Raw genomic sequence first — 26,535 nt, 5'->3', positions numbered from 1 at the left:
CTCTGCGGTTTTTTTATGCGAATTTTCTAAACATTGAGCTCACATCGATTTCTCAGAGCTGATCGCTAGTTGCCAACATTGAGTAAATACTGGAAACTTATCTCTAGATCCAGCTTATAAATACACTGAAGTCTTTTTTTATGCGAGTTTACGTACCGCATAAAAAAACGCATAACTCGGAAAATTCGCATAAAAAAACCGCATAACCATGAAACTTCACATAAAAAAACCACATAACTCTAAAAATTCGCATAAAACTTCGATTCATCAGTGCATAGCCGTTCATGTTGAACTGCCACGCCACTTAGCAGTTCAACTGAAACCGCTAAGCAAATCTAGGTAACTACTAACTGAATACGACCAGTACAAAGTAGGTTTTTTTTAACGTTCGAGACATTATCAGTAAAAACACTGTACTTCGATACACCTTAGAATTTTTTGTCAATTAGAGGTTCACGTTGAACTGCTGAGTGGCGTGGAAGTTTAACCAGAACTGCTATGCGCTGATGAGCTTAAGACGAAACGTAAAAACAAAAAGATTTAGACATTTAGATTTTATTAGCCGTTTGATAGAAGGCGGAATGAAATCAGTAAAACAAAATGCCAAGACCATCGCCGCAATGCAACAAGAAATCATGAATCAGAAATGCAGAAAATGTAGGTAACGAAAACATTCCCAGTGGATCTCAATGAGCTAGGTTTGCTACAGAAGGAAAGAAGCGGAAAGACTGTAATAACAAGCACATAAGCGATTTGAAAAAGATACCAAAAGGAAAAAGTTATCTTCTACTACTGGGAGCACAAATATTTGGCTAAATTCTCTAAGAGTGTAAAATGCCACATGGTCTATTCCCACAAATCGGTTTTTCAGCAGCTTTCCGTATGACCAAAAGCTGACCTTTCCTTGCTGTCCTGTCGACGCACGGATTCGTGTAGAATGTTTACTTTACCACACACACACACCTACACACATAGAAAAACTTTTCACAGTAGCATTTGAACAATTTACCACAAAACGTGCTCCTTCTCACCAGGATCAAATTCAAGCTAGCAAACGCTAAAAAAATGCGTGAATCGGTTTCGTAGCAGTTGTCCTTCCCCCAATGCGATATGTGCTGAGGCGAGTCCCTATGCGGAGTTGATAATTGTGCACAGTTTCAAGTCACGTTTATGTTGAAAAAGCTAAAACCAAAAAAAATGTTTGCCCAATGCAGTAAGGAGAAAAATTACATTGCTCGTTACGTTTTGTTTTTTTTTGTCATCATCATCCTGCGACTTTCGGAGGTTTGACACGTTTTTATCATTTCTTTGGAACCGTTTTGCTGTTCGTGACAATGATAACGGGAAAATATTATAACCTCTGGGCCCAAGATCCAGTGCACACTTAAAAGGACAGTAGTCTACCGAAATTGAGTGTAAAAAAAACAAAAAAACCAAAGAGCCAAAATATAGGCTATCTAATAATTAACTTTTATTCAATCTTGCAAACAATACACTGTTCAGAACCCGGTGCCTATGACTACTGTTGCTTGCGCAGAAAAAAAATAGTTACTGTGAGAAAACCTCAGGATGTCATGAAATGTCCTTATAGAGAGAACCAGTTTCGATTCCGCGTAAAGATTGATTAATGCAAGCCATCGAAGAACAAAGTTATTTAATATACCGGGCAAATTAATTTGTAAACGAACCTCTCCAGAGGATTGATTGATTGCTCTATCAATATTCAGGACCAGTTAAGCTTTCACCGCCTGCAGCAGCCGGAGCTCTTTCACCGTGGAACGAATAGATTAGCAAGTATTATTGCTTCCTGCGAGCTCCAATATATGCACTCCTTCTCCCACAGTTTACGGAAATAAGAAAGAAAAAAAACACACTCCCTTCCATATTTATGAGCTCTTCAGTTGTTTTGCGAGAAACTACCATTCGGTTGGTAGCAACGAGTTACAACGAGAGTTCGGTGAAGGACCAAGAAATTTTTTTAGTTCGTCGAAAAATGGTAAATTCCTGTGGGTGGCTAACAGCAGCTGTATAAACAACAAGTGCCGTACACGCGGCAGAACTTGCGGTTTATTGTTCCGGAAGAAGCGATAAGGAAAGGCCCACGCTTTCGACAGATTGCTTCACAAAACGACAATGCAAATCAGAGCTTTTAAGCTGTTCGGCCCATTTCACGAATACTGGGGCGTGTTGTTTGTTCAACCCTTAACTAGCTACCAGCATAATTCCGGCTCTAATCTATCGGAAACTCGATAATTTTCCGAATACCAGCTACCGAATATAGGTTGAACTAAAAAACAGTTTTTGAAAAACACTTCTTTATTCTTTCTCTTGTCATTCAAATTACATTTTCGTAATTGTTTGTTTGGCAAAGGTTCAATTATTTCCAGATAGGTTGTGGAAATTCGTGAAAGTGCGCTTTAACACATAATCACTTATTCGGTAATATTCCTTGAACCGAGTTAAACTTCTAAAATTTATATATTTAAACTTTAAATTTTCAAATGAGCACAACTTGCTCAAATTTAGTTCCAATACAAAAAATGCATTATCCGATTTCGTAAAGTGGTAGTGACAAATGAATCAAATGACTAAGCACCTCAAAAAGGGATTCCGATCTTGAAAAATCACCAAAAGGGAGGGGTCCAGGACACTTCCGAGTGATGTGATGTGATGTGAAGTGAAGCCACCATCAGTTCAAGGACTTGCCAGTGGAAGCGGGTAGACTTACAGTAGCTCCGATATGACTCATCCATTCACCTTCTTACTATAGCTGTTACCGAAAAGCGAACAAAAAAGGTTGAGCAGATATGTAAGTAGAGTCACTTACTCGTATTCCGCGGGAATAAAAGATGATATCCAGTGCATGGATAATATAACATAAAATGATAAAATAGATTGCAAAATAATATAATATAACATAATATAATATAATATATTGTAAAACAATATATAAAATAACAGTTAATGTAGAGTGTCAGTTATGCTCTTCTATCTAAGCAATACTGCAGGAAGTAGAATATTTGTCTTCTGATAACAATAATAATATCCACATCTTTAAAAATAATAATGAAAATAATTATAAAAAACAATATAATATAGTACAATGAAATATATAATAAATAATAGAATGAATAAAATGATATGTTGCGGTATGCTATGATATTATGTTACTTGAATTTATATGTCATTTCTCATCTTCTCATTCTGCCATCAACGCATTCCATCGACCAATTGTCACCACAGACACACGTGTAACAGATCGGCTGAAAAGTTCGTATCGTTTCTATGGGAGGGAATAGATTAGCCACTAGAATTAAATCCATACTATTTTCAGTTAGTACCAACCTTCAAAAGATACGTGTATAAATTTGACAGCTGTCTGATTATTAGTTTGTGAGATATTGCATTTTGAGTGAAGCTACTTTTCTTATTGTGAAAAAAAAAATGTAAAAAAAGGAATTTCGTGTGTTGATGAAACACTACTTTTTGATGTAAAAAAGTGCCGCCGAAACCAAAAAATGGCTTGATGAGTGTTATCCAGACTCTGCACCGGGCGAAGCAACAATTCGTAAGTGGTTTGCAAAATTTCGTACTGGTCATATGAGCACCGAAGACGATGAACGCAGTGGACGTCCAAAAGAGGCTGTTACCGATGAAAACGTGAAAAAAATCCACAAAATGATTTTCAATGACCGTAAAGTGAAGTTGATCGAGATAGCTGACACCCTAAAGATATCAAAGGAACGTGTTGGACATATTATTCACGAATATTTGGATATGAGAAAGCTTTGTGCAAAATGGGTGCCGCGTGAGCTCACAATCGATCAAAAACAACAACGAATTGATGATTCTGAGCAGTGTTTGGAGCAGTTATATCGAAATAAAACCGATTTTTATCGTCGATATAACAATGGACGAAACATGGCTCCATCACTTCACTCCGGAGTCCAATCGACAGTCAGCTGAGTGGACTGCACGCGATGAACCGAACCCAAAGCGTGGAAAGACTCAACAATCGGCCGGTAAGGTTATGGCGTCTGTATTTTGGGATTCGCATGGTATAATTTTCATCGACTACCTTGGAAAGGGAAAAACCATCATCAGTGACTATTATATAGCGTTGTTAGAGCGTTTGAAGGACGAAATTTCAAAAAAAAAAAACGGCCTCAAAAAGTTTTGTTTCATCAAGACAATGCACCGTGTCACAAGTCGATGAAAACCATGCTGAAATTGTACGAATTGGGCTTCGAATTGCTCCCCCATCCACCGTATTCTCCAGATTTGGCCCCCATTGACTTTTTCCTGTTCTCAGACCTCAAGAGAATGTTCACTGGTGAAAAATTTAGAAGCAATGAAAAGGTAATCGCTGAAACTGAGGCCTATTTTGAGGCAAAGGACAAATCGTACTACAAAAATGGTATCGAACAGTTGGAAGATCGCTATAATCGCTGTATCGCCTCTGATGGCAATTATGTTGAATAAAAAAAACGAATTTTGGCAGAAAAATGTGTGTTTCTATTAAACGATACGAACTTTTCAGCCGAACTGTTAAGCATGAAACAGGAACCAGTGAGGACTAAGCTCACCTTGTGACGACCTTGATATTTAGTTAAAAGATTACTTTAAAAATGATAACTTATAAGGAAAACAAATTTATATTTTGCGCAGAGGTACGTATAAACCCTATAATATAACATAATACATAATACAATATAATATGATATAATGCAATGCAGTATAATACCATACAACATATTATATAATAACATAAAATAATGTAAGACGATAATATATGAAATAATATGCTATGATACAATATAACAGTTAATGTTGCAGTGTAAGTTACGCTCTTCTTCTAATAATAATAGTAATAATCATAATAATAATACAGGATGTAATAAACAACAGAATTATATGTTGTAATATACTATGATGAACATTGCACTTTAGGATGGGCTTAAACTTATGAGTCAATTCGCACCCTCTCATTCTGCTACTAACGTAGAAAGCGATAGCACCCAGTTGACGCCGTTCTATTGACCAAATGTCATCATAGGCACACGGGGAGGCATGAGATAAGAACTTGTGAGGACTTAGTTATCTCGCCATTTGACGATCAGGGGTCCATGACACTTCCAAGATCGAAAAACATTGTCTAAATCTGGTGTTGTTTCGAAAAAAATGATTGAAAAAAAATGGGTGGGTAATGTCAGAGACATAACTGGATATCGTGAATACGAATAAAACTTTACACTTCTTAATATGTGAAATCGTTCTCATAAGTGGATATATTGGGTGAATTGTGTAAGGTTACTTCCTGAATTTCAATCGGTGCATCCAAACTAAAGTATGACGAATTCACTATACACTTATTTTAACACACTAATTAATAAGACAAGACAAAAGAGAGTAAAAAATTGTTCGCCTGCAGTTTCTTTAATTTTTAACCTTTAATTTACATATATCAACATTCAACTGTGTGTCATTGTTTTTTAAATTTATACCCGAAAATGCAATGCGCTTACTGCACCAAAACCGTCGTCCGTGCACGAGAAAGACAATCAAGCGTCATGAGTTTTTCTCGTGAATACTCGTTGAAAGAAAGCATTTTAGATTTTAATTTTTAAAAGGCGCCTCATAGTAGAGTAATTCGTATTCACGACCAAATCGACTGGGATTTTTGTAGGATGAACAAAACTTTTCTGGTATGACACCAGATTCCGACGTTTCATGCATTTCTAAGACATTTTTCATAAAAAAAACAAAAATTTACAATTTAGGAAAGATCAAGATTTTTCTTAGTCCCAGAGTCGATATTTTTGAAAAATAAATATTTTCGAGATAACGCGAGATCTCAACGTTTCATGTAATTCTAAGACATTTGGCATGAAACAAAATTTTTCGATTTCGGAATTTTTGTAGCGTTTTGTCAGTTACGTCACTTATACGATTGTTCCCCGGAACCGGAAGTGTTCCATAATCCACGGTCACGGATCACGACCACGTTCAAACAGGTCCAAGTTTGTCCAAATTGTATCAGTCATTTCAGAGCAAATTGAGCGGATCGAAAAAAGAGCTGTTTATCGTTTACGTCACATCTACGATTTTATCCCGGAACCGTAAGCTTTCGCCATGAGCCTTTCAAACTTGATCAATGGTCTAATGATGATTTTCGAGCCTAAGATTGTCGAAATCGGCTCAATCGTATAATTAAGCATAAGTTCAGTTTGTCATTTACGTCTCTTATACTATTATATGTCCGGAAATAGAGATGTTTGGGTAAGCAATTTCTTGAATCCGAACCCGACCCGTGCCCGATCGAGAAAAAAAACAAACAACGTTTTACCGCGTGAATAATTTTCCTCCAATCCCGAACCGACCAAAATAAAAATCTTCACCCGTACCCGACTCGAACCAAAGTGGTACCTAAACCTTACAAGCTTATTTTTTTCGGATGAGGTATTGGCTTTTGCCTTTCTCATATTTTTTCATATAAAAATCGATTTGTAAAAATTGACCCGAAGGACCAAGTGTCCTTATACCGTTCGACACAGTTCGTCGAGCTGAGCAATGTCTGTGTGTGTTTATGTGTCAAATAATGTCACTCATTTTTCTCAGAGATGGTTTCACCGAATTTCACTAAAGCTAAAATGAAAGGTCTTATAGCTGCTATAGATTGCTATTGAATTTCATCCGAATCCGACTTACGGGTTCGGAGTTATAGGGTAAAGCGTATTTAAAATGAAACACGGTCATTCAGAGCGACGATACAAAAAAGGCTAAAATTCTTTAAGATTTGGCTCAAAATTGTTTTGATTTGTAGTCTTTGTTAGTTACCTACTAAACAAACCGACATCGGCTATACCGGTTCCGAAAGTACCGGAAATAGTTGTCGAAAACCTTAAAACGGAACTTTTTCATTTTTCTCAAGATGGCTTAATCGATTTTCACAAACTTAGGCTCAAATGAAAGTTCATAATCTCATCAAATTATTATTTTGGTGGCCCTGAAAAGGGTCAGTAATGTAAAAAACTGTATAGTCCTTGAGGATAATGTTAATACATTTGGCATAAAGAGTGCTAAAACTGATCAAAATTCAGTACGGGCTTCGCAGCAACAATATCTTTTTGGAAACGTTAAACAATTTTTGAAAGTCAATCACGAAGTTTAACTGCTTTCGGCTAATAACGACAAGGATTCTTTGCCCGATTGGCACCAATTTGCGCGAGGATTTTGTTCTGCTCGCACGCATTTTACTCCACCAATCGTACAGAAAAAAATATGGGAGAGCGATAAAACCTTTAAACCAAGAAAAATTAAATCTTCAAGAGAGATGAAATCTTATACCTAGCGAGTGACTGGACTGATGTACACTAAAATCGTTTGTTTTTAAGGGGCAAAACTGCCATTGTTGCAAAACGCAAAAGCAGTTTTTTTTCGCTGTAGTTGAAAAAAAGTTCAAAAGAGACATATCAGTTTGTTTGGATCAGTTTTCTAAACAAACTGATGTTTTTTTTTCAAAGTTTCATCAATCAGTAACGGAGGAAACGGTTTTTGCGTTTTTCAACAATGGCTGTTTTCCTGAGATTGTAAGTTGAACGTAAATTTTGTGGAACACGAAACGTATAGAATCTGCAAAAATATGAAATCCGTTCAAAATAGTCAAAAATAGCATTACAAATGTCAGAAACTTCGCATCATATGTTTTTTTCGTAGAGACTTCCTAAATTGAAAATGTGTTAAAATTCAATTTATATGCAGCTTAACATATGCATTCCTCTTACATAATAATAATCGAAATGGTGCCCGAGTGATTTCTTACAATTTCTTCTTGGATACCACTTTTGTAGCAAATTAATTATTCTCCAAATTAGAACTATTTCAATATTTTTACAATTTAGTCATATATCAAACTTGTTTCTTCATCCGTGCAAAACAAATGATTTGTTATTCTAAATATTTGTGGAAGGTTTCATCCAAATCGTAGTATGCGAAGTCTAATCATTTGCCACCGATTTCTGGAATGGCTCTAATATATTTTTCTCTATCCTTCGCTGGATAAAAATATGTGAGATTTTATAATGCATCTTTTCTCAATTACAAATCAGACTTGTACATTACTCGAAATCCTCTCTTCCTGCTTGATTGCATACATCCGACCATGACTTGACATTTCATTCAAAAATAGAAAATTAATGCTTAGCAAAGGAACGCTTCGACCGACGAGTAATTAAAGGTTGTGCGAATTCAATATCGGTTCCCTGTCCAATAGATCGGTAGTGAAATGACCAGAAAACGGACAGGACATCGAAACGACAACAGCAACTTCGTTATGTTCGTTAGCCTTCCGAACGTGTGAAACAATTATCGGTGCATCGGAATTGTTTTTGTTTTTTTATCTAAGCTCCTAGAAGCCCCTGTCAGATGAGATGATGCTTTGACGATGGATGGTTAATTGAATCCTTGGGTATCGACGAAATGGGAGTTGATTGAAAATAAAATTTTCATGCCCTGCGTCATACTGCTGGATTATAAAATGATTGTCGATTGGTTACCGTTGCATAGTAGGCGACGGTTTTTTATGAAAACCGTAAAAAAGCTAAACATTCAGCGTTCTCAAACACAGAAATCCAGTTTATTGATGTTTTCTGGAAAGTATAGACTTTTCTACACATTTTCAATAATTTGGAAAATCGGCTCAGTGATTTCAACGTTATATTTTCTATTTAAAGTTAAGTTTCCAGTTATTCTTAGATGTTTTCTGGATCGAAAAGTATATACGTGCGGGCTCCTGTCATTGATGGAAACCACTCGGATCGAACAGCTAAAGTAAGAAGCCAACGCGCCACCATTTTCTATAATTAACTTAGTCTAATCCTTCGGGAGAACCTGTTGAACCCGGAACAACATTTCAACAGCCCCCACTATCTCAACAAGTAAAACTTTTTCCCCGACCGCACTAAATTTTACCCTTTTCACGTTCTGCTTCGTTTCATTTCACCATCGACAATCACACAATCGACAGCCCACCGCCGGATGCGAACCGTGACGAACTACTTCCTGCTGAATCTGAGTGTCGCCGATCTGCTCATGTCATCACTCAACTGCTCGTTCAATTTCATCTTCATGCTCAACTCGGACTGGCCGTTCGGGGCGGTCTACTGTACCATCAACAACTTTATGGCCAACATGTCAGTGGCATCGTCCGTGTTCACCCTGGTCGCCATCTCGCTGGATCGGTAAGTACCCATACTATTGGATCGGGGGTTGGGTGCTATGAGAAGAGGGAATTAATGACGGGTCGTCGTTCAGTATAAGGCTCATTTTATCATCACCATCAATTGTCAGTTCTGTGGCGGCGATGCGATGTCTGGTCGGTAGCTGGAATTCCATAGAAATGGTTTGCGGAAGTTTCATATTCATCGTAAATATCAAGATGCCACTTATTGTCCGGACTCTGTTCGATTAGTACCGGTATTGTTTCCCATAATCACATTGGAGACAGAGAAAGGATAAGCTCTTAGTTGGGACGGGATCGTCGTATAAATTGTCATGCTAATACAAATTCGACTTCGGTGCCAATCAAAGCCAAAGGTTATCCTTTTGTGAATAGCGGATCAACGAAATTACGTTTCCTGTTTGAATAATTCCTGATACAGTGGAATGGAAAATCTTGCGGATTATTAATGTTCTTTCATCATCTTTCCAAAAACAAGAAAAACTGTTATTTTTTTCATCAACATCTGTCTCGTAAAAACCCTAATTTGATAATCCTTTCTAAATAATGCAACTGGTCTCCGTGTCCCTACCACCACCACCAGACCAGCGTCTGTTGTTTCCATAGAAAAAAAAGATGGGGGAAAATCAATTACGGCTAATGTCGAGAAACTGCGAAAAAAGCTTTCTTCTTAACAGCCAATAGCATTTTTAAGAAAATTACATTGCCTGAAATTGTTTGCAGAACGGGATTGAAACTTGGAGCCCCTTTTGCGGTTGGTTGGTTGGTTGACTGGTGAGCAGTCAAATTTATGAGAACTCGTAAAAGAACTCTTCTTTTTTTATTATACAAACTTTCGTTGACGAAAGTCACTGTCAGATACCGTTGTTATTTTATTTTCACTGGACTGTATAATTCGCTGCAGAAGTAGTTAAGGGTGTCACATCTATTTGAATTAAAATAGGGTAGATTTTGTGGCTTTAACAGTGTTGATCTAAAGCATGACGACGTAAACCAGTTCAACCTGAGCTGCTAACGCACTGTTGAGTCGAAGACGAACTGTAAAAACAGTCCAAATGAGTATAAATGACAAAATTTCAGCAATTGCCAAATACCCAAAAAAAGTGCGATTCGATTTTCAATATTTTGCGCTTTGTTTGTTTTGTTAATTATAAAACGGCTTGAACGTTCTAACACTCATATAGCACTGTAACTCCGAAGCCGGCAGCCGAACCCGAATAAAATTCGATTGAAAATTTCAAAATGGAGCAATTGAAGTGAGCTCCATTTTGCATCTTTTTTTTTTACCGCAACCATTCCGGAACCGAAAACCGCAATTAATAATAATCGAAATATGTTTGTTTGGGAAGCGGGTCATTTCGCCGAAAGGGTCATATCGCCGAAAGAGTTGTTTCGTTTACATCACTCAATGAATTATAAAACTGTAAATTCGGGTTATTCATCAAAATTATCCCTTTTTTTAATGTCTCCTGGAAAATTGAATGTGACGCAGCCACATAACCGAAGCTAAGATGGCTCTGGTAGATACTCTAATAAAGTCAACAAGTTTTGTCTTGGGAGTTTTGTTCTAAAGATTGTGAAAAAATAGAATAAAAAAGAAAATGAATAAATCATTCAAGTCTTTATGTATTATTTCAGAAGTACGATTGTAGTTCAACAAAATGGGAGTAAACATTATCATTTTTTGTCTTTATTTCAAATCAAATCCAATCACGATATGAAAACTATTGAAGAAATCGACGAATTGGCGTTCGGCGAAATGACATTCGGTGAAATGACCCTTTCGGCGAAACGACTTTCGGCGAAATTACCCTTTATTTGTTCATCTAATTTGATAGACTGAACCAGTTTAGTGACCATTTATGTAAATTTTCCCCTCTTTTGCACGATTATTTCATTGATCGCATTCAAGAACCCATAACTCCGGAGCCATGTATGTTTTTGTATGTGGAATTGTGAAAGGTGGGGTGCACAATGTCGAGTATGACAACGTTAAATACAAAATTCCGTGGTGGACGGTGCCATAGAAGTGCGTGTACATGACCTTTCCTCCTCAGGACAGTGAAAATTACGTTCGAGAAAATATGTCGCGGAATGGAGAAATTCTTTCCATCGAAAAGGAAGTAAGGAGATATTTTTCCCCGGTATCCGGAATGGCGTGTGAGTGTTTACGTATGCGACTAAGTAAGGTGGTATAAGGCGATTCCATCTGACGTGATTTTTGGACACGACGGGAGACATCCTGGTAATTTACGAGAATCAGCTGATAACTTGCCAGTTTTGCGAACAACCTGCTCACTACGGTAAAACTTGCACTGAAACTTGCGAAAAAAGAAAACTTCAATCAAAGATAAAGGAAGCCGTTCAGCAACGGTAACTAATGAACCCAGCACTCCTGTTTCAAAAATTCTTCCATCATCGAACCAACTAGCAGCTGCCATCAATGCACAACAAGGCACATACTATGGAACTAGCAATTTTAATAGTAAAAATAGTAAGGAAGCATAATTTTAAAATTGAAACAGCAGCGGAAACGGTAAATGCATCGAAAATACCACAAATATAATTGAAGTATTGCGCAACAAAACACAAATGTGAAAAGTGTAACAAACTACTGTAGTTTCACAAAAAAATCTAAAACAAAAAAAGGAAATCCAAGAATAACCTAAAACCCAAATTTACTACCAATAGAATTACAAAACCAGTCGATATCAGTCGAAAGTAATAAATCAATCACAATAATCGACAGAAAATAAATTATAGTAATAGCAAAAAAATATTGGCCTTTGAACGTGACTAACTTAGAGACATGTTTCTCACTGATAATTATCATTATACTGTATTATATAACATATGATAACAGAGTTATAGTGTAAAGCTATGTCCATTTAGAACCCGGAATAATGAAATCATCTGTATCTCGGTAACGAATTGACGTACACATAAGGTTAATACAATAAAACAAAGGTAATTCAATGAACATTTAGGAAAAAAAAATATCAACACAATCATTTGGCCCATTTGTTCCACATTTTGGTCGCGCCCCGAGCCGTTTTCCACTTTTCTTAAGCTTTCGCTTCATTATTGATCAAAATAATGGGTGGATTTATGTTTTTATGGATGAAATTTAGTGGCAACTCACCAAATCTAACCAAAACTTCACGGGACCTTTATAGGCTTTAATGAAAGGTAGTACGCAGTTTCTGATTTCCAATACTACCAAAATCGATTGGAACAAATTGGAACAGTTTTGAACCTAGTTAAAAAGAATTTTTCCTCCTTTCACTTCGTTGCTTTAGGTGGCGGTATAAAATTTTCAACGCTCAACCATCTCAGAAAATTGTCTGAGTTTCATTGTGGAGTATTTCAACACTATTTTCTGTGCTTTTGGAATCGGAAATCGGGAGCCAGGATAGTAGGAATTAATTTGATAAGCCGTCTACTAACAATGACTAACGGTTGGAATAGTTTCGGGCCCAGTTTAGAAATCTTTACCGTTTTTGCTTCTCCGCTGAAAGTGGCGATATAAAATTTTTAACATTCTTCACCCCGAAATTCTGGAACCGAAAGTTAGTTGTATTCGGATGAAATTCTAAAGCTTTGTATGGAACCATAAGGCCTTTGATTTGAACTTAAATGTGTGAAAATCAGTCACGCTATATCTGAGGAAAGTAAGTAATCAGCTTCAGTGTTGATTTTCGTTTTTTATAGCGTATGAAATCTTTCGTGAAAGCGTGTTGTGTTTTCTTCTTCCGTGCCAGCGCGTACCAGTGCGTACCAGCTTTGTATCGTCATTTTATATGGCAGTTTGAAAGCTCTAATACTCATCGCCATGTAGGATTCGGGTGGAATTTCACAGTAGCTTTTAAGACAATATGAGCTTTAATTTAAATCAAGATTTGTGATAATCAGCTCAAGCATCGCTCGAAGAGAATTCTACTTTTGGAGTTGTTCTTCACCACTTTCTGTGCTTCTGGAACAGGAAATGGGGAACCAGTGTTGCCGAATTAAGTTTTATATGCTCACAAGCTGAAAAGTTCTGTAAACAAACAAAAAGAATTTATCAGTCAGTTTTATGGTATTTATACCTTTTTTAGGCCGTCGTTTGTGAAAGAATACTCATGAAATTGAAGGTTTTCCACTTATCGCGTTCTAGTTCCAAAACTGGAAATCGAATCCAAATAAAATGTTCTAAGAAATTTCTAACTAACTTCAATATTTTTCGTTCAAGTCTTAGTATGTGAATATCGGTAAAGCCATTTAAAGAAAATCGAGTGCACATTTTTTCCTTTATTTTCACATATTACTCTATAACTCCGGAATCGAAAATCGGATTCAAATGAAATTCGATAGCAAGCTTTGGAACGATAAGACCTTTCATTTGAATCTAAGTTTGTGAAAATCGGTTCATTCATCTCTTAAACAAGAGAGTGCATATTCTTTCGGACGAAAAGTCAGATTTCACAGTGTTTGCACGGCCTTTTTGTATAAGAAAGGCAAAAAGGAAACAAAAATTCCAAAGTATCAGAGACTCTTCGAAGCAAATATAAATTTGTATCATCATCGGTTGGACTTTATGTCAGCTTATCGGTTTATGCTGAACTACTAAGTTGTGCTAGCAGTTGTATATGCACTGCTAACGCAGTGACAAGTTGAAGATGAAATATACGATACAAAAAAGCGTAGTAAAAAGAAACAAAATGTATATGTCATCAATTTATTTTTTGTTTTTGATTATAGAGGTTTTAACGTTGTGGTCATTCACCTCTTCGGGCTAGAAAAGTTTTCTGACACTATGTACGGGGTTGGGAATCGAACCCAGGTGGGCAGTGTGAAAGGCATCGACTCACCCATCGCGCTGTACCCGTTTCCCTGTCATTAATTTGCATAAATAGTAATCAATGTGAAAACGCTGGAATAGAAATTATAACAAATTATAACGCTGCAAAAATGGTAAAAATAGCCAAATAAATTATTTTTGTCGGATCGGTTCATCAAGTTATGGAAATTGATTTTCGACGTTCTCAACTTCTATTAACCAGAAATTAACAATAGAAAATAAGACGACCGCAGAACCGACTTGCACGGCTTTGGATGGAACGTTGCACAAGTATTCGGTATTGAAAATCATTTTTGTTGTGGATCAGGATCATTTTGCAGAAGCCATTTCGTCGAAAGCCGTTTCGCCGAAAGAGTCGTTTCGCCGAAAGTCCTTTCAGTCGTTTCGCCGAAAGAGTCATTCCGCCGAAAGCCATTTCGCCGAACGGTCATTTCGTCGAAAGGGTCATTCTTCATTAGTCATAATATCGTGATTGGAATTGATTTAAAATATAAGACAAATGATTATGTTTACTCCTGTTTTGTTGGCCGACAATCGACCTACTTCTGAAATAATCCAGAAAGACTTGAATAATTTTCGTAGATTTATTCATGATCCTCAGAACGGAATTCCCAAAAAACTGGTTGACTTTATTAGTGCATCTATCAGTAAATTGTTCGCGGTATTTGTCGATAACTAAGTGCAAATGAAAAAATATCTAATACGGCTTCGCTCGTTCGAAATCCTAACAGAAATAAAGAAACCTAACTTTGAGTAAACCGGGCAAACGTGTCGGTTACAGGTTTGTATGCAAGAGGCCGCCGCTCAGTCGCCATTTCGGCTTCGGTTTTGTGGCTGCGCCACATCAATTATCCAGAAGATGTAAAAACAAATATATATAATATATAATATACAAAGATATTTTTGATGAATAACCAGAATTTGCAGTTTTCTAATAAATTATGCTATATATTCGACCCTTTCGGCGAAATGACCTTTTCGGCGAAATGACCCATTCGTCGAAACGGCTTTCGATGACTTTCGGCAAGATGGCTTTTGGCAAAATGACTCGCTCCCTTGTTTTTCATGGATAGAGCTCGATTAAAGACTGATTTTTTGAAAAGGCGGGTTTCGGCATCATTGTAACTCTAAAACTGTTAGTTGCACGCGTCATTGGCTTCATTAGACATTCTTCACAGTTTATTCCGTTGTGTAATGTGCCGGTAGTGGTGAAGCTTTGGCTTGCTCGACCACAGCTGCATATTGCCTGTTAAACCAAATTTTTTTTCGAGAAACTTTGTCTTTTTGGCATGGCAGTTTTGAAAAGACAGTCCGGGAAGCTGCTTAAAGTTTTCCAGCACATAAGTTCCATTGTTCATTATCACGCAGGAAAACTGCGTCAAATATTTCATGCGTTGATGAATTATTTCCAAAAAAGAAAATTAGGGATGTTCAGAATTTGTCACGAACAAACCTTATTTTGGTTTTTAACGGACTTTTTACTCTGCATTTACCTGTGAATTGATATAGCTGTAACTTTTTCATTCAAATAGAGGTTCTTATCGCATCAAGTCGATTCGTGCGTGACAAATGGTTTGCCGTTCTAAAAAGGTGTGCGAACTTTTTTTCGTAATATGCTAAGCTCTAAAGCATGTTTCTACGATTGCCAATGCCTACACGTTCCACCCTTTTTTTTTGCTACAATAGAAGCAACTTGAAAAGATTTACCTGTCATCCTCGTTTGCCGTTTCGCTCTCGATGGTGTCTCGGGAACTGGCTCCTCCAACGTTCGTTCCGGTCGATTCACTTTTGGGAATCTCACTTCGTCGTACTTTCTCGGTGTACAATCAATAGGAATTTTCGGATATGCATTCAATTGGTTCTGTCCGTTGGATGATTTCTGATTTGCGAAAGGTAGATCAGACCTGCAAGCCGTTTCGACGCCAACGGGACAAGAAAAACGATGCAGTTTCTGTTTGACAACCGGTAAATGATTGGAATTGGCAGCTCTTGAAAAAGGGAAAGTAAAAAAAAGCCGAACGGCTTACGTCCAATTGAATGTTGAGGATTCGAGGTTGTCTGTCGAGAAGAATCGATAGTTCCGTTTCGTTTGCAACCGCTTCCGGAAGATGGGTGAAGAGTTGGTAGAGAGATATTGATTTTTATTTTACTGTGATGAATTTTATTGAGCAGTTGTCTAGTTTTTCTCGGATTAGGAATCAAGTTTTAAGGGCTATGCTTCTACGGTTGCTATAAGTGATAGTCGTTGTGGTTTAGCGGTTAGTCTGTATCCATTGGTTTGACGACGGAAGCTCCATTTTTCTTCACTGATCCGTTCGTTGCTACCCAATATATAAAATATTGGGTGCATGTATGTGCCACGTAGTTATTTTAGTTCTTTTGAAATGTTTCATTGCATCACTGTTCATTGGAATAATTTATTACCCATAAAAGTCGACAGGCAAAAGAATCTTGTCCAGCAGGATGTATTTAGTTGGAAAAGACCGCAGATTCAGCAAAAGTCAAGAGGTCTTCCTAGATGTAAGGCTTGGTCTAATTTAATTTAAATTGCTTGCAATCTTGAATTTCCCCCTGTCGAATTGCAGGGCTTCGAGAACAGTCAACTTTCGTAATTTGAGTTATTTATTCAGTTCCTGAAGACTCGCCTCGTTGGCAACAAATAACGGGATGCGAATTTACTTCAGCTTCAATTGTAGATGATATTGAAATGGTTTCCGAATGAAGTGGTTTCCCCCCATAGCGAGTAGTTTAATTGAATGCAATGTCCAGTAGTGACCGGCGAAGTTTTCAGTCGAATACACCAAAAACGCAATTTACAATAGTACTATAAATAGTACTTGAATAGAGAATTGTTTTGCTCTGAAAAAAGCTAATTAAGTCCAAATGGCTTAACATGGATTTCAAAATCATTCGCGGCTCTCTTCAGACTTGCTTGCGATAGATTAATTTTGGAATAAAACAAAATTGCTGTTAGTTCAATTCAAGAAATTCATTCTATTGTGCATCATTAGTCATCATAAAACTTATTACACTTACTAAATTAGGTAGTTAATTCTGTGCATCCGGTTCAGCTGCTTTTGTGCAAAATTTTCGAAATTAGTTTTATAGCTTATATCTTCGCCTTATGAATTCGCCTCCTTTGGTACAACGTGGACTCCATTCATTTTTCACCATTCCAAAACATCTTTGGTGTAGTGATAAAATGCCAAATCAGGCCAATATAGCGAGGGAGTGTCATGGCTGCGTAGGAATGGTAACAATCGATTCTTTAGGCTTTCTTCACGGTATATATCCTTGTTTACCGTTCCGGTAGTGATGAAACTTGGATTTGCTCGACCACAACTGCATACTGCATGCCAAACCAAATATTTTTTTGGAAACTTGATATTTTTCTTTTTCAAACCCGTTCCGTTGCATGGCAGTATTTAAAAAGACATTTCGGGAAGCTGCTTGAAGTTTTTGTAGTTCACAAGTTTATCAGGTTGAAAAACCGACCGGATCACATTCGTTTAAGTCGTCACATTCACTTTATCGTTACGGTTCGGTACAGCTCAAATACTATACTCCGTTATTATTAAATAATCAAGGTATTCGAAGAGTCCGACATCCCTAGTCACGGAGGAAGGGTTCGAAGACGAGCGAATAATACATGACTGAGTGATAGAAATGGTATTAAATCCTCGTTAATTGATTTTGAAGTATTTCTTATAGGAAATTATGACACGTGCGTATAGAACTACAGAGCCGCTGGAGGCTCACAAACCGCAGGTTACCGACCCCTGGATTAGTCGAGTAATGGAGCAGAGTGTTGGGGTAGTCGAGCTGTCGAGTATTCTAGTAATTGACTAGTCAAATAGTCTATTATTCGAGTGTTTGAGCAGTCGAGAATTCAGCTATTCGAGTATTTTAGTAGTCGACTTCCCGCATACGCATGGCTGTCAGATGGCTGACTAAACGCTGCCAGCTGAAAAAATGTGGCTGGCAGACATTCTGGTGACCGACTGCCTCACCGCTGCCAGATATACAACTCAAACGATACAATTGTATCCACCAGGATTTTCCACATCGAAATCTTTGACATTTTCAGCGAAGGTGAGAAGATGAAAACGCTCGGTTAACTTAGATACAGGCGACTTTATTTTGTATAATTGGATTTGACAACCGTCACTGAATCAATTTTGGTAGCCGTTTGGTGTCCATGGCTACCCAGGTAGTCAAAACGCTATGCGGGTTGTCGAGTAGTCTAGTAGTTGACTTGTCGAATAGTCGAGATGTCGATTAGACGAGTAGTCGAGTAGTCGACTTGTCGAGTAGTCTAGTAGTTGACTTGTCGAGTAGTCGAGATGTCGATTAGTCGAGTGGGCGAGTAGTCGACTTGTCGAGTAGTCGAGATGACGATTAGTCGAGTATTCGAGTAGTCGACTTGCAGAGCAGTCGAGTGGTCGAACAATTGAGTAATGGCGTTTTTCATTGAGAAACACTAGTGCCGTGCATTGCTCTGGTTTTGCACTTTCGAGCAGAAATGGCAATGAAACACCCTCAGAATATTGCATTTCTGCTCGAAAGTGAAAAATCAGAGCAATCCACGTCACCAGGGTAAGTTGATGAGAAACGGTATAATTTAGTGATCGATTAGTCTAATAATCGTGCAGTCGACTATTTTCGTAATCTAGTAGTCAAAACGTCGAGAAGTCGAACAGTCGTGTATTCGAGTGGTTGTGTAGTCGAAAATTCAGATATGCGAATAGTCTTACGATCGAGTAGTCGAACAGTGTCACGTAGTCAATCAATTCAGTAGTCCAGTGTTTGACTACTCGATTACTCGAACACTACGATTAATGGAGCAGTCAAGGTTTCGATACAAGTAAGTAGTCGAGTAGCTGGGTAGTTGAGAAGTTCACCAGTCAAGCATTCGAGCAGTCCAGTAGTCGAGTAGTCGAACAGTCTTGTGCTCGAACAGTGTCAACTAGTCGATCAATTCAATAGTCGAGTACTGAGTAGTGGGCCGATACCAAATCCATGCCGCACGATGTCCGTTTTCGACGCGACGGAGTGCCGCTCTTTGAATGCGCACACTTCTGAACGGAGTTGCTTCATAGTTTTTGCCATCACGGCAAGAGTTCGACTGGTAGAGCTGTCGAATTTTGTCTGCTAACTCATTGGATACTATGATTGATGCCGCATGGGTAGTTTCGTCAGTGCGGGTGAAGGTAAACCCAAGAAAAATCAGCCATTTTTGTCCATACTTTTGAATTGCAAACGGGCCAAAATAATGTTAATGGTCTAAACAGACTAGAAATCTTCCTCAAAACTATTGATTTTTGGTCCTGATAGATGAATCAGACTAAGATGGCGGAAAGTAGCGAGTGCGCTAGCGATTCATCAATACCTTTTATTGCGAGGAGAGCAAATATTCCACCGAAATCACATCTGTCAAGCGACGATCTTTTCGGCGAAATGACCCCTTTGACGAAATGGCTTTCTGACAAACAGTTTTCGGTGAAATGATCCTGATTCTGCTCGAGAAGTCGAGCAATCGAACAATTGCATGATCAAGTAGTTCGAATATTCGAATAGTCAAATAATCTATAGCCGAATAATTTAGTATTCAAGAAGTCGAGCAGTTGAGTGGCGTTCGAGTATTCGAGCAGTGGAGCACTCGAATTGTCGAATATAGGAATATTCGAGTAGTTGAGCAATCGAGTAGTGAAGCAGGCGATTAATCGAATATTCGAAATCGAATATCGATTATTCGACTAGCCGAGTAGTCAATTATTAGAGTGATCGAGCAGTCGAGTAGTCGAACAATCGACATTACCTCTCCTAGCATAATCATTAGATACTAAACAAATGATTTTTGTTAGAACAACCGGTAAGTAAGACATCGATCAATGGGAGTCCTATCCGGAACAGAACCAAGGACCAATTATCTCTACGTTAGCGCTGACAGACATAAAACAAATGCCATCACGCGGTGGTCTGCAGTCGACAGCCGGAAGAACGAGCAGAATGGGAACTGACTTCCGCAGGGGATGATGATTGCAAGTAACATCTAATTATGTTTTGGCCAAATTGGAAGCCCTGTCAAAATTGTTTCATTCTCTTGCCTCGTTGCTCGTTGAGGATTGAGGTTTGCTTCGGCTTCGTACTGAAAGGTTCTTTCCCCTCGTTTCGTTTGATTTTCGTCATGTGTCTTTGAAGGCAAATTGAATTGGACGCACTTTTACACAACCAATCCAATTTCTGTCGTAAGGGAAGCTTTCTTTGGTGATTGGCTGAACCAATCACAACTGTCAAAGATAATGGAAATATTTTCAATCGTCGCCTACTTTCATCAAATCCATACTCGATTTGTCAACGTTCGTCCGGTTCCAATTTGGGATTTACTAGCTGTTTATCTCGTTGAAAAGGTTCACTTCAAAATATTTTTGTTTATATTTTTACATTCCATTTCGTTTTCGGCTCACTAAGCAGCTCATTTATTTTGCAAATTAGATTATATTGGATCCGCTATGCATTTTAAACCGTTTTTTTAAAATCCCGGTTCTAAGCTGGAAAATGGTGCTTGCTCACAAATTGGGCAGTAATGTTTATACTTTGAAAGTTTCCGGCAACGGTTAAATTTCGATGGTAATTGCATAAACTGCTACGTACGACACAATCATTGCCATCCACTCCTGTCTGACACTTTGAACCTTGGTCCAGTCAGTCCAGGAATTAATTTTTGTTTGCTGCCCAAAGTGGCAGATGTGATTGCTATAGACTTTTCAGATTTCGTTCATAATCTCGTTAATGTAATGAGAGCCCATTTCATAATTGGTCGAGAACTTCTTTCCGTGGTAGTCATCGTTATCTGTTATTGCATAATTTCGATTCGGGCAGCTGTGCCACCGATGATGGTGCCAATTGCTCGCTTCTTGCCATGACAAGGAATTTCAATTGAGACTAGAATTTCACTTTTAACTTTCAATAAATGAAGTTTATGCGGCTGAGGAAACTGTCCCATTTCCAGTAGCTGTTCAACGAATAGTCGTTAGATTTTAATTGGTTTACTCTCTCTAGTTGAACATCGTTTGGGAAAGTCATAACAAAAAATGTGCTATTCGGAAATCGTGTATTGTCATTGAAATGATACCCTCTACAAACAGTGTATAGACACAAAAAGAAATCAATAAAGGATCTTCGTTAAGCATGTGAAACTGAAAAATTTGCTGTGGGTTTGAGAAGGTTGACACAAATGAACCTCAAGGAGTATTTGACTGAGTAATGTAAAGGTATAATTGATATTAATTGGGGACGGATATAGTGTGATGAGTAAGTCGATGCTTTTCACGCAGCCCACTTGGGTTCGATTCCCAAACCCGCACATAAGGTCAGAAAGTTTTTCTGGTCCAAAGAGGCGGCGAATAACCTTAAGGTTAAAAACTCTGTAATCGAAACAAAAAAAAGGATTTTAAATATGATCAGTATCTGACGGGAAAAACAGAATGAAAAATTTACTCGTGAATGCAATTATGTAATGAAAAACGCTGAAATATTACCACAGAGACGGGACTCGAGCCGGTAGCTAACTCCTAACCGGGGGTATTGCTTTACCAATTAAACTACCCTGCACATGAGAACACATGAAGAGATAGCCCAATTGATTAGAAGAACCAAGCATGCTTCGCTGTACTTGGTCACTACGGCATTCACTTATGTAGTTTTCGCTTGAGAAAACTGGAACTAACCCAGGGTAGTTTCATAAAAAAAAAAAACACTTTTCCCATGACTGTGTTAAGCTCGCAATTAGCAACGGGGCTTTGATTAAATCTGATATAAAAACAAGGTTCGAAATTGGCATCAAGCAAAAACGACATTACAGTCCTATATCTACGGAAACGAATTGAACGGAACAAACACACTCTGATCACAAGTCTTTTTTCCCTTTATACTTTGCCGCCGACACCGTTTCGATTTTTTTTGTTAATTATACCTATATACTAACTTACTAACTAATACAGAGAGCGAACCGATGCAATTGAAGATGCTATTGCTAAATAAAGTATGGACGCAACCAAAAACCGCTGCCATTTCGCAATGGTTCAGAATCTGTTAAGCCGTGCGAAATGCAATCAGGAAGTTCGGTGAGGATAACACCTTTGAGGATAAACCGAAAACGGGTCGAAAAAAAGGTCCTGCTAACCCTCAGTTGGATAAAAGTATACTGAAGGCGCTCGAGCAAAAGAAGGAAGTTTCAGTTCGGGATGTGGTAAAAAAAGTGGGCACTTCGAAGTCAAATGTTCTTCGTGCTAAAGAACGTTTGAATCTTCGAACCTATAAAAAGCAGAAACAACCAAAACGTAGTCCGAAACAAGAAGCATCGATCAGGCCGAGGGTTCGAAAGCTGTACAATACGATTCCTGCTGGAAATTTGAACTGCATAATCATGGACGTGAAACTCGATTACAAATCCTTGCCGGGACCAATATATTATACGGTACGAGAAGGGCAAGTGTTAAACCAGTCCGAGACATCGATTGAAGTCGAAAAATTTGGTAAGAAAGCTATGGTCTGGCAAGCAATTTGTAGCTGCGGTAAGATTTCGAAACCCTTCATCACCACTACTTCAATGAACAGCGAAATATACATCATGGAATGTTTACAAAAACGACTTCTACCCATGATTCGAAGCCACAAGGATCCTGTTGTTTTCTGGCCAGATCTTGCTTCTTGCCACTACTCGAAATCAACGGTATAATGGTATACTACCAAAAATGTCACTTTCGTCCCAAAAGACATGAATCCACCAAATTGGCCACAATTTCGACCAATTGAGGAATTTTGGGCATTAACGAAGGCACATCTTAGGAAACATATCTCGGCAGCCGAAACCATTCAACAGTTCGAAAAAGATTGGAAAAAAGTGTCAAAACTTGTCGCCAAGAAGTCTGTACGGAATTTAATGAGGAACGTTCGCAAGAAGGTGCGCCAGCTAGTCTACAATGGCTAAGTAGCAAAAGTTGAGAATAATATTCTGTTGTTGTAGTCTAATATTATCAGTATATCGAATAAAATTTGAATATCTAACATTTGTGAATTATTTACAGCGAAATCAAAGTGCGTCCATACTTTCTGGGACAGTCTCTAATATTCTGTGACATTACATCTAATGGTTCTATATTTGTGAGTCTATGTAACTCACTTGTATTAAATCCGGGAGACGAGGGGAGAGCAAAAATAGTGCACACCCACTTTGATAATCCAAAATCGCAAAAACGTCAAATCAACCGTGTATGATATGCCTCATCAAACGTTTCAGGGAGCGAAAGAGAGTGGATCGACTGTCTCAAGCAAGGTAAGCGTCGTTATGGGACATATGACCGCAAGCAGAACCAGAAGGTGTTGAGAACCGCCAGAGCAAACCCTGGATAGATCAGATAATGGAATCGCACAAAAAATGCACTGCTGCTCGCAGTACCATTCGAAGAATTCGTTTTTCGACCAGGGTATCGTTCTTATCGAGCCAGCAAACAATCGAACAGAACGTTGTAGCAAAGTTGAAGAAATTCGTCAAAAAACTATTGATTAGGCAAGAGTTATGCAAGAGCTGTGGAGCAAATACCAAAGTGTTCGTAACGACTCAACTCGAAGTTGTACAAGGAAGAATTCCTCAAAAACTACGTGCTACCTTTTCATTAAAGCCCATAACGGTCCAGTGAAGTTTTGGCTAGATTTGGTTAGTTGCCACTACAGCCCCGAAGTCATCCAGTGGTACCGCGATAATTACGTAGGTTTCATCGATAAAAACACAAATTCAGCCAACTGCCCGCAGTTCCGACCCATCGAGAGATTTTGGGAATTAATGAAGCGAAGGCTTAAGAAAAGAGGAAAAATGGTTCGAGACGCAACTCAGATGCCAAAAATGTGTAACAAATGAAGTTGATTTCGGATGTGTACAGCGCTTGATGGGAGGAATCAAGAAGAAAGTACTAATTTTCATTAGAAATGATTTTTATTGATATTTTTTCTTAGAGTACAGTAATTACATAGGCATTTCGACTCTTTCAGTGTTACCTTTTAGTGAGCTTGTTATCTCTAGTGAATTTAAGTGAAGTATTTAATTCTTTTAACGAAATTTGGTTATTTTCTGTCTTTTATCTTCTGGCATGTAGCTTTATGAACACTGTAAGCAAGATGCTAAGAAAAAGGTTTTATTTTTTTAGAAGCATGCAAATTGAAATATTCTAGAAAAAATACACATTTATAATCAGGAAATCAAATTGAATTTATTGTCGAGAAAAATTATTCATCATTACCATGATTCAATTCATTGTGTACCGGACTGACTAGGAACGTTAGGCCTACGATCTCGATACCGTCTTGTCGATGTGGATGATGTCAACCGACTGAACTACCATATTCGGCGTCAGGAAGTTAGCCAACCGATCGACGCCGGTGCGGGCCAACCGATCGAACGGATAGCCCATCGCCTTCCGGTCCGGGTAGAGCCGATCGCGAACACCGCAGAACGATGCCGCATCGTTGCACGTACCGACCAGATCCTGCACGACACGGTCCTCCTCGTAATTGGACACCATGATGAACAGATCGGCCGGAAAACCTTCCGGCAATCCTTTCGGAACTAGCATGTGTGCCGGCCATCCGCAACCGCAGAAATTGAACACCTCCTCCTCGGGAGTGCCCGTTTCCGGCCGGTTGGTGTCCAGATTGCGGAACGTTCGCTCGAACGGAATGGTGACCGTGGATTCGTGCGATCGTCGTCGGATTCGGTTCGGACCCGGGCGAACTGTTTGTTAAGTGAGTGTTATTAAAAAAAAAGATTTTTTCCTCTGCTATTGTAGAAAGCAAAACTTACGTGCCACCAGGAATTTATCCATTTCGACCATGAACAGGCGCTGATCTCGGAACGGCATCGGTTGGCCACGTTCGTCGTTCCGCGGTGCCATAAAGATTCGCACGAAGCCCATCCGCTGAGCGTCGGAGTCGTTTTCGATCTGCATATTGTATATGAAGGGGGCATGCTGGAGATGCGTAAATCTGAAACCGAAATGGAGAGTGGGTGGTTTGAAAAAGGAAAGGAAAAAACTCGATTTTCCACAGAGAAATATTTCATCATTTGAACTTGTTTCGTTGCTGGCTGGTAAAAAGCAAAATAAATTATGTGTTTTTTTCTCATTTGATTGCAATCATCGTAGAACTGATTGTTATACACCGTATTATTCAAGCCTGTTTGTGTTGATTTGAGTATCCGTTTTATTAGTTTGCATAGAATTTCTTTCAGAAACTAAAATACGCTAGGATGAAACTTGCGTTTTATCACATCCTGTGGTAAGTTTTAGTTCAGTTCAATTATTCATAATTTATTTCTTCCGACATGGGACGAAAACTATACAACTTCTAGTTCCAAAATAAATCCCAAATCGATAACCGATAACAATTTCAGCAAGACTCGTTAGAGGATGTGTGCAGCAGTGAAAAGTCTTCAACAAGCAAATTCAATTTAATTTCAAAGAAAGCCATCCGACAAATTTCGAGTAGGAGAAAAACCCGGATATTATAGCATAAGCAATGAATCAGGAAACTCCAGTGGTTCTGCTTTTGTGTTCAAGTTTTCCATAGGAAAATTGAGCAATTGTGGGCGGTATTAACGTTTGGCATTAGTTTGCAGACAGCATCATTAGAAGGAAAAGCAACGTGGAAGCACCAGTAATCATATTTAATTCTTCAGAATGTTCAACCAGCCAAAGCAAAATGAGACAACAACTATATTTATTTATAACTTTGTATCACGGCGGAACAGTGTTTCAGCGCTGCCATGCCGGACACCATCATTTGATGCGTGCTCAGAAAAACACTGAAATACAAAGTTTCGATCCACTTAGTGGTGCAGTTGTCTGTTCTTCCTGTAGTCACAAGAAGTATTTGAGATTTTGTACTTAATGTGAAAATGAAATTTTCGAAATCGAAAAAATTATTGATGCCAAATTATTGACCGGTAATGAGTTTTGTCATTTACGTCACTTATGCCATTATGTCACCGGAACCAGAACCAGACACAGCCTTTTGAACTGCAAACTTGTTTAATGAATCAATAGTAGTTTCCAAACGAACCCAACTTTGTTGAAACCAGTTCAGCCGTCTCCGAGGAAAATGGGCGGTAAAAAGCAGTGCGTTTAGTCGATTACGTCACTTAAATCGTTTTAACTCCGGAGCTAATACTGACAGAAATTTGATCTTCAAACTTAATAATGACTTAATGGTAGTTTGCAAATGAGCCGACATTTGTTAAATTATTTCTTCCATCTTCGGGAAAAGCAAAGAAAACAACGTTTTTTGTCGGTTACGTCACTTATACCATTATATCGCCGGAACCTGAAGTCACAGTCATTTCATCTTCGAACTTGATCAATGGCCCAACAGTAGCTTTCAAACGAGCCTAAACTTTTTGGTATCG

The 26,535-nt window shown here is 38.4% G+C and overlaps 2 protein-coding genes across 2 annotated transcripts in view; one reads left to right on the top strand and one right to left on the bottom strand.

Annotated features, from left to right (window-relative positions):
• Positions 1-26,535, top strand: part of LOC131434460 (tachykinin-like peptides receptor 86C) — a 186,027-nt gene that overhangs the window by 31,234 nt on the left and 128,258 nt on the right. Inside the window, exon 3 of the mRNA XM_058601186.1 lies at positions 9,026-9,239. Coding sequence (XP_058457169.1) covers positions 9,026-9,239 — 214 coding nt within the window. The remainder of the gene's footprint in view (positions 1-9,025; positions 9,240-26,535) is intronic.
• The window catches only part of LOC131434452 (phenoloxidase 2-like), a 41,251-nt gene continuing 38,769 nt past the window's right edge, over positions 24,054-26,535 (bottom strand). Inside the window, exons 4-5 of the mRNA XM_058601174.1 lie at positions 24,937-25,118; positions 24,054-24,867 (exon numbers count right to left, since the gene is read on the bottom strand). Of these exons, the coding sequence (XP_058457157.1) occupies positions 24,422-24,867; positions 24,937-25,118 (628 nt within the window). The 3' untranslated portion in view covers positions 24,054-24,421. The remainder of the gene's footprint in view (positions 24,868-24,936; positions 25,119-26,535) is intronic.

Source organism: Malaya genurostris, chromosome 1, assembly GCF_030247185.1.
Source record: "Malaya genurostris strain Urasoe2022 chromosome 1, Malgen_1.1, whole genome shotgun sequence".
Classification (NCBI taxonomy): Eukaryota; Metazoa; Arthropoda; class Insecta; order Diptera; family Culicidae; genus Malaya; species Malaya genurostris.
Note: the sequence above shows the minus strand (reverse complement) of the source record. Positions and strands in the feature narration are given on the sequence as shown.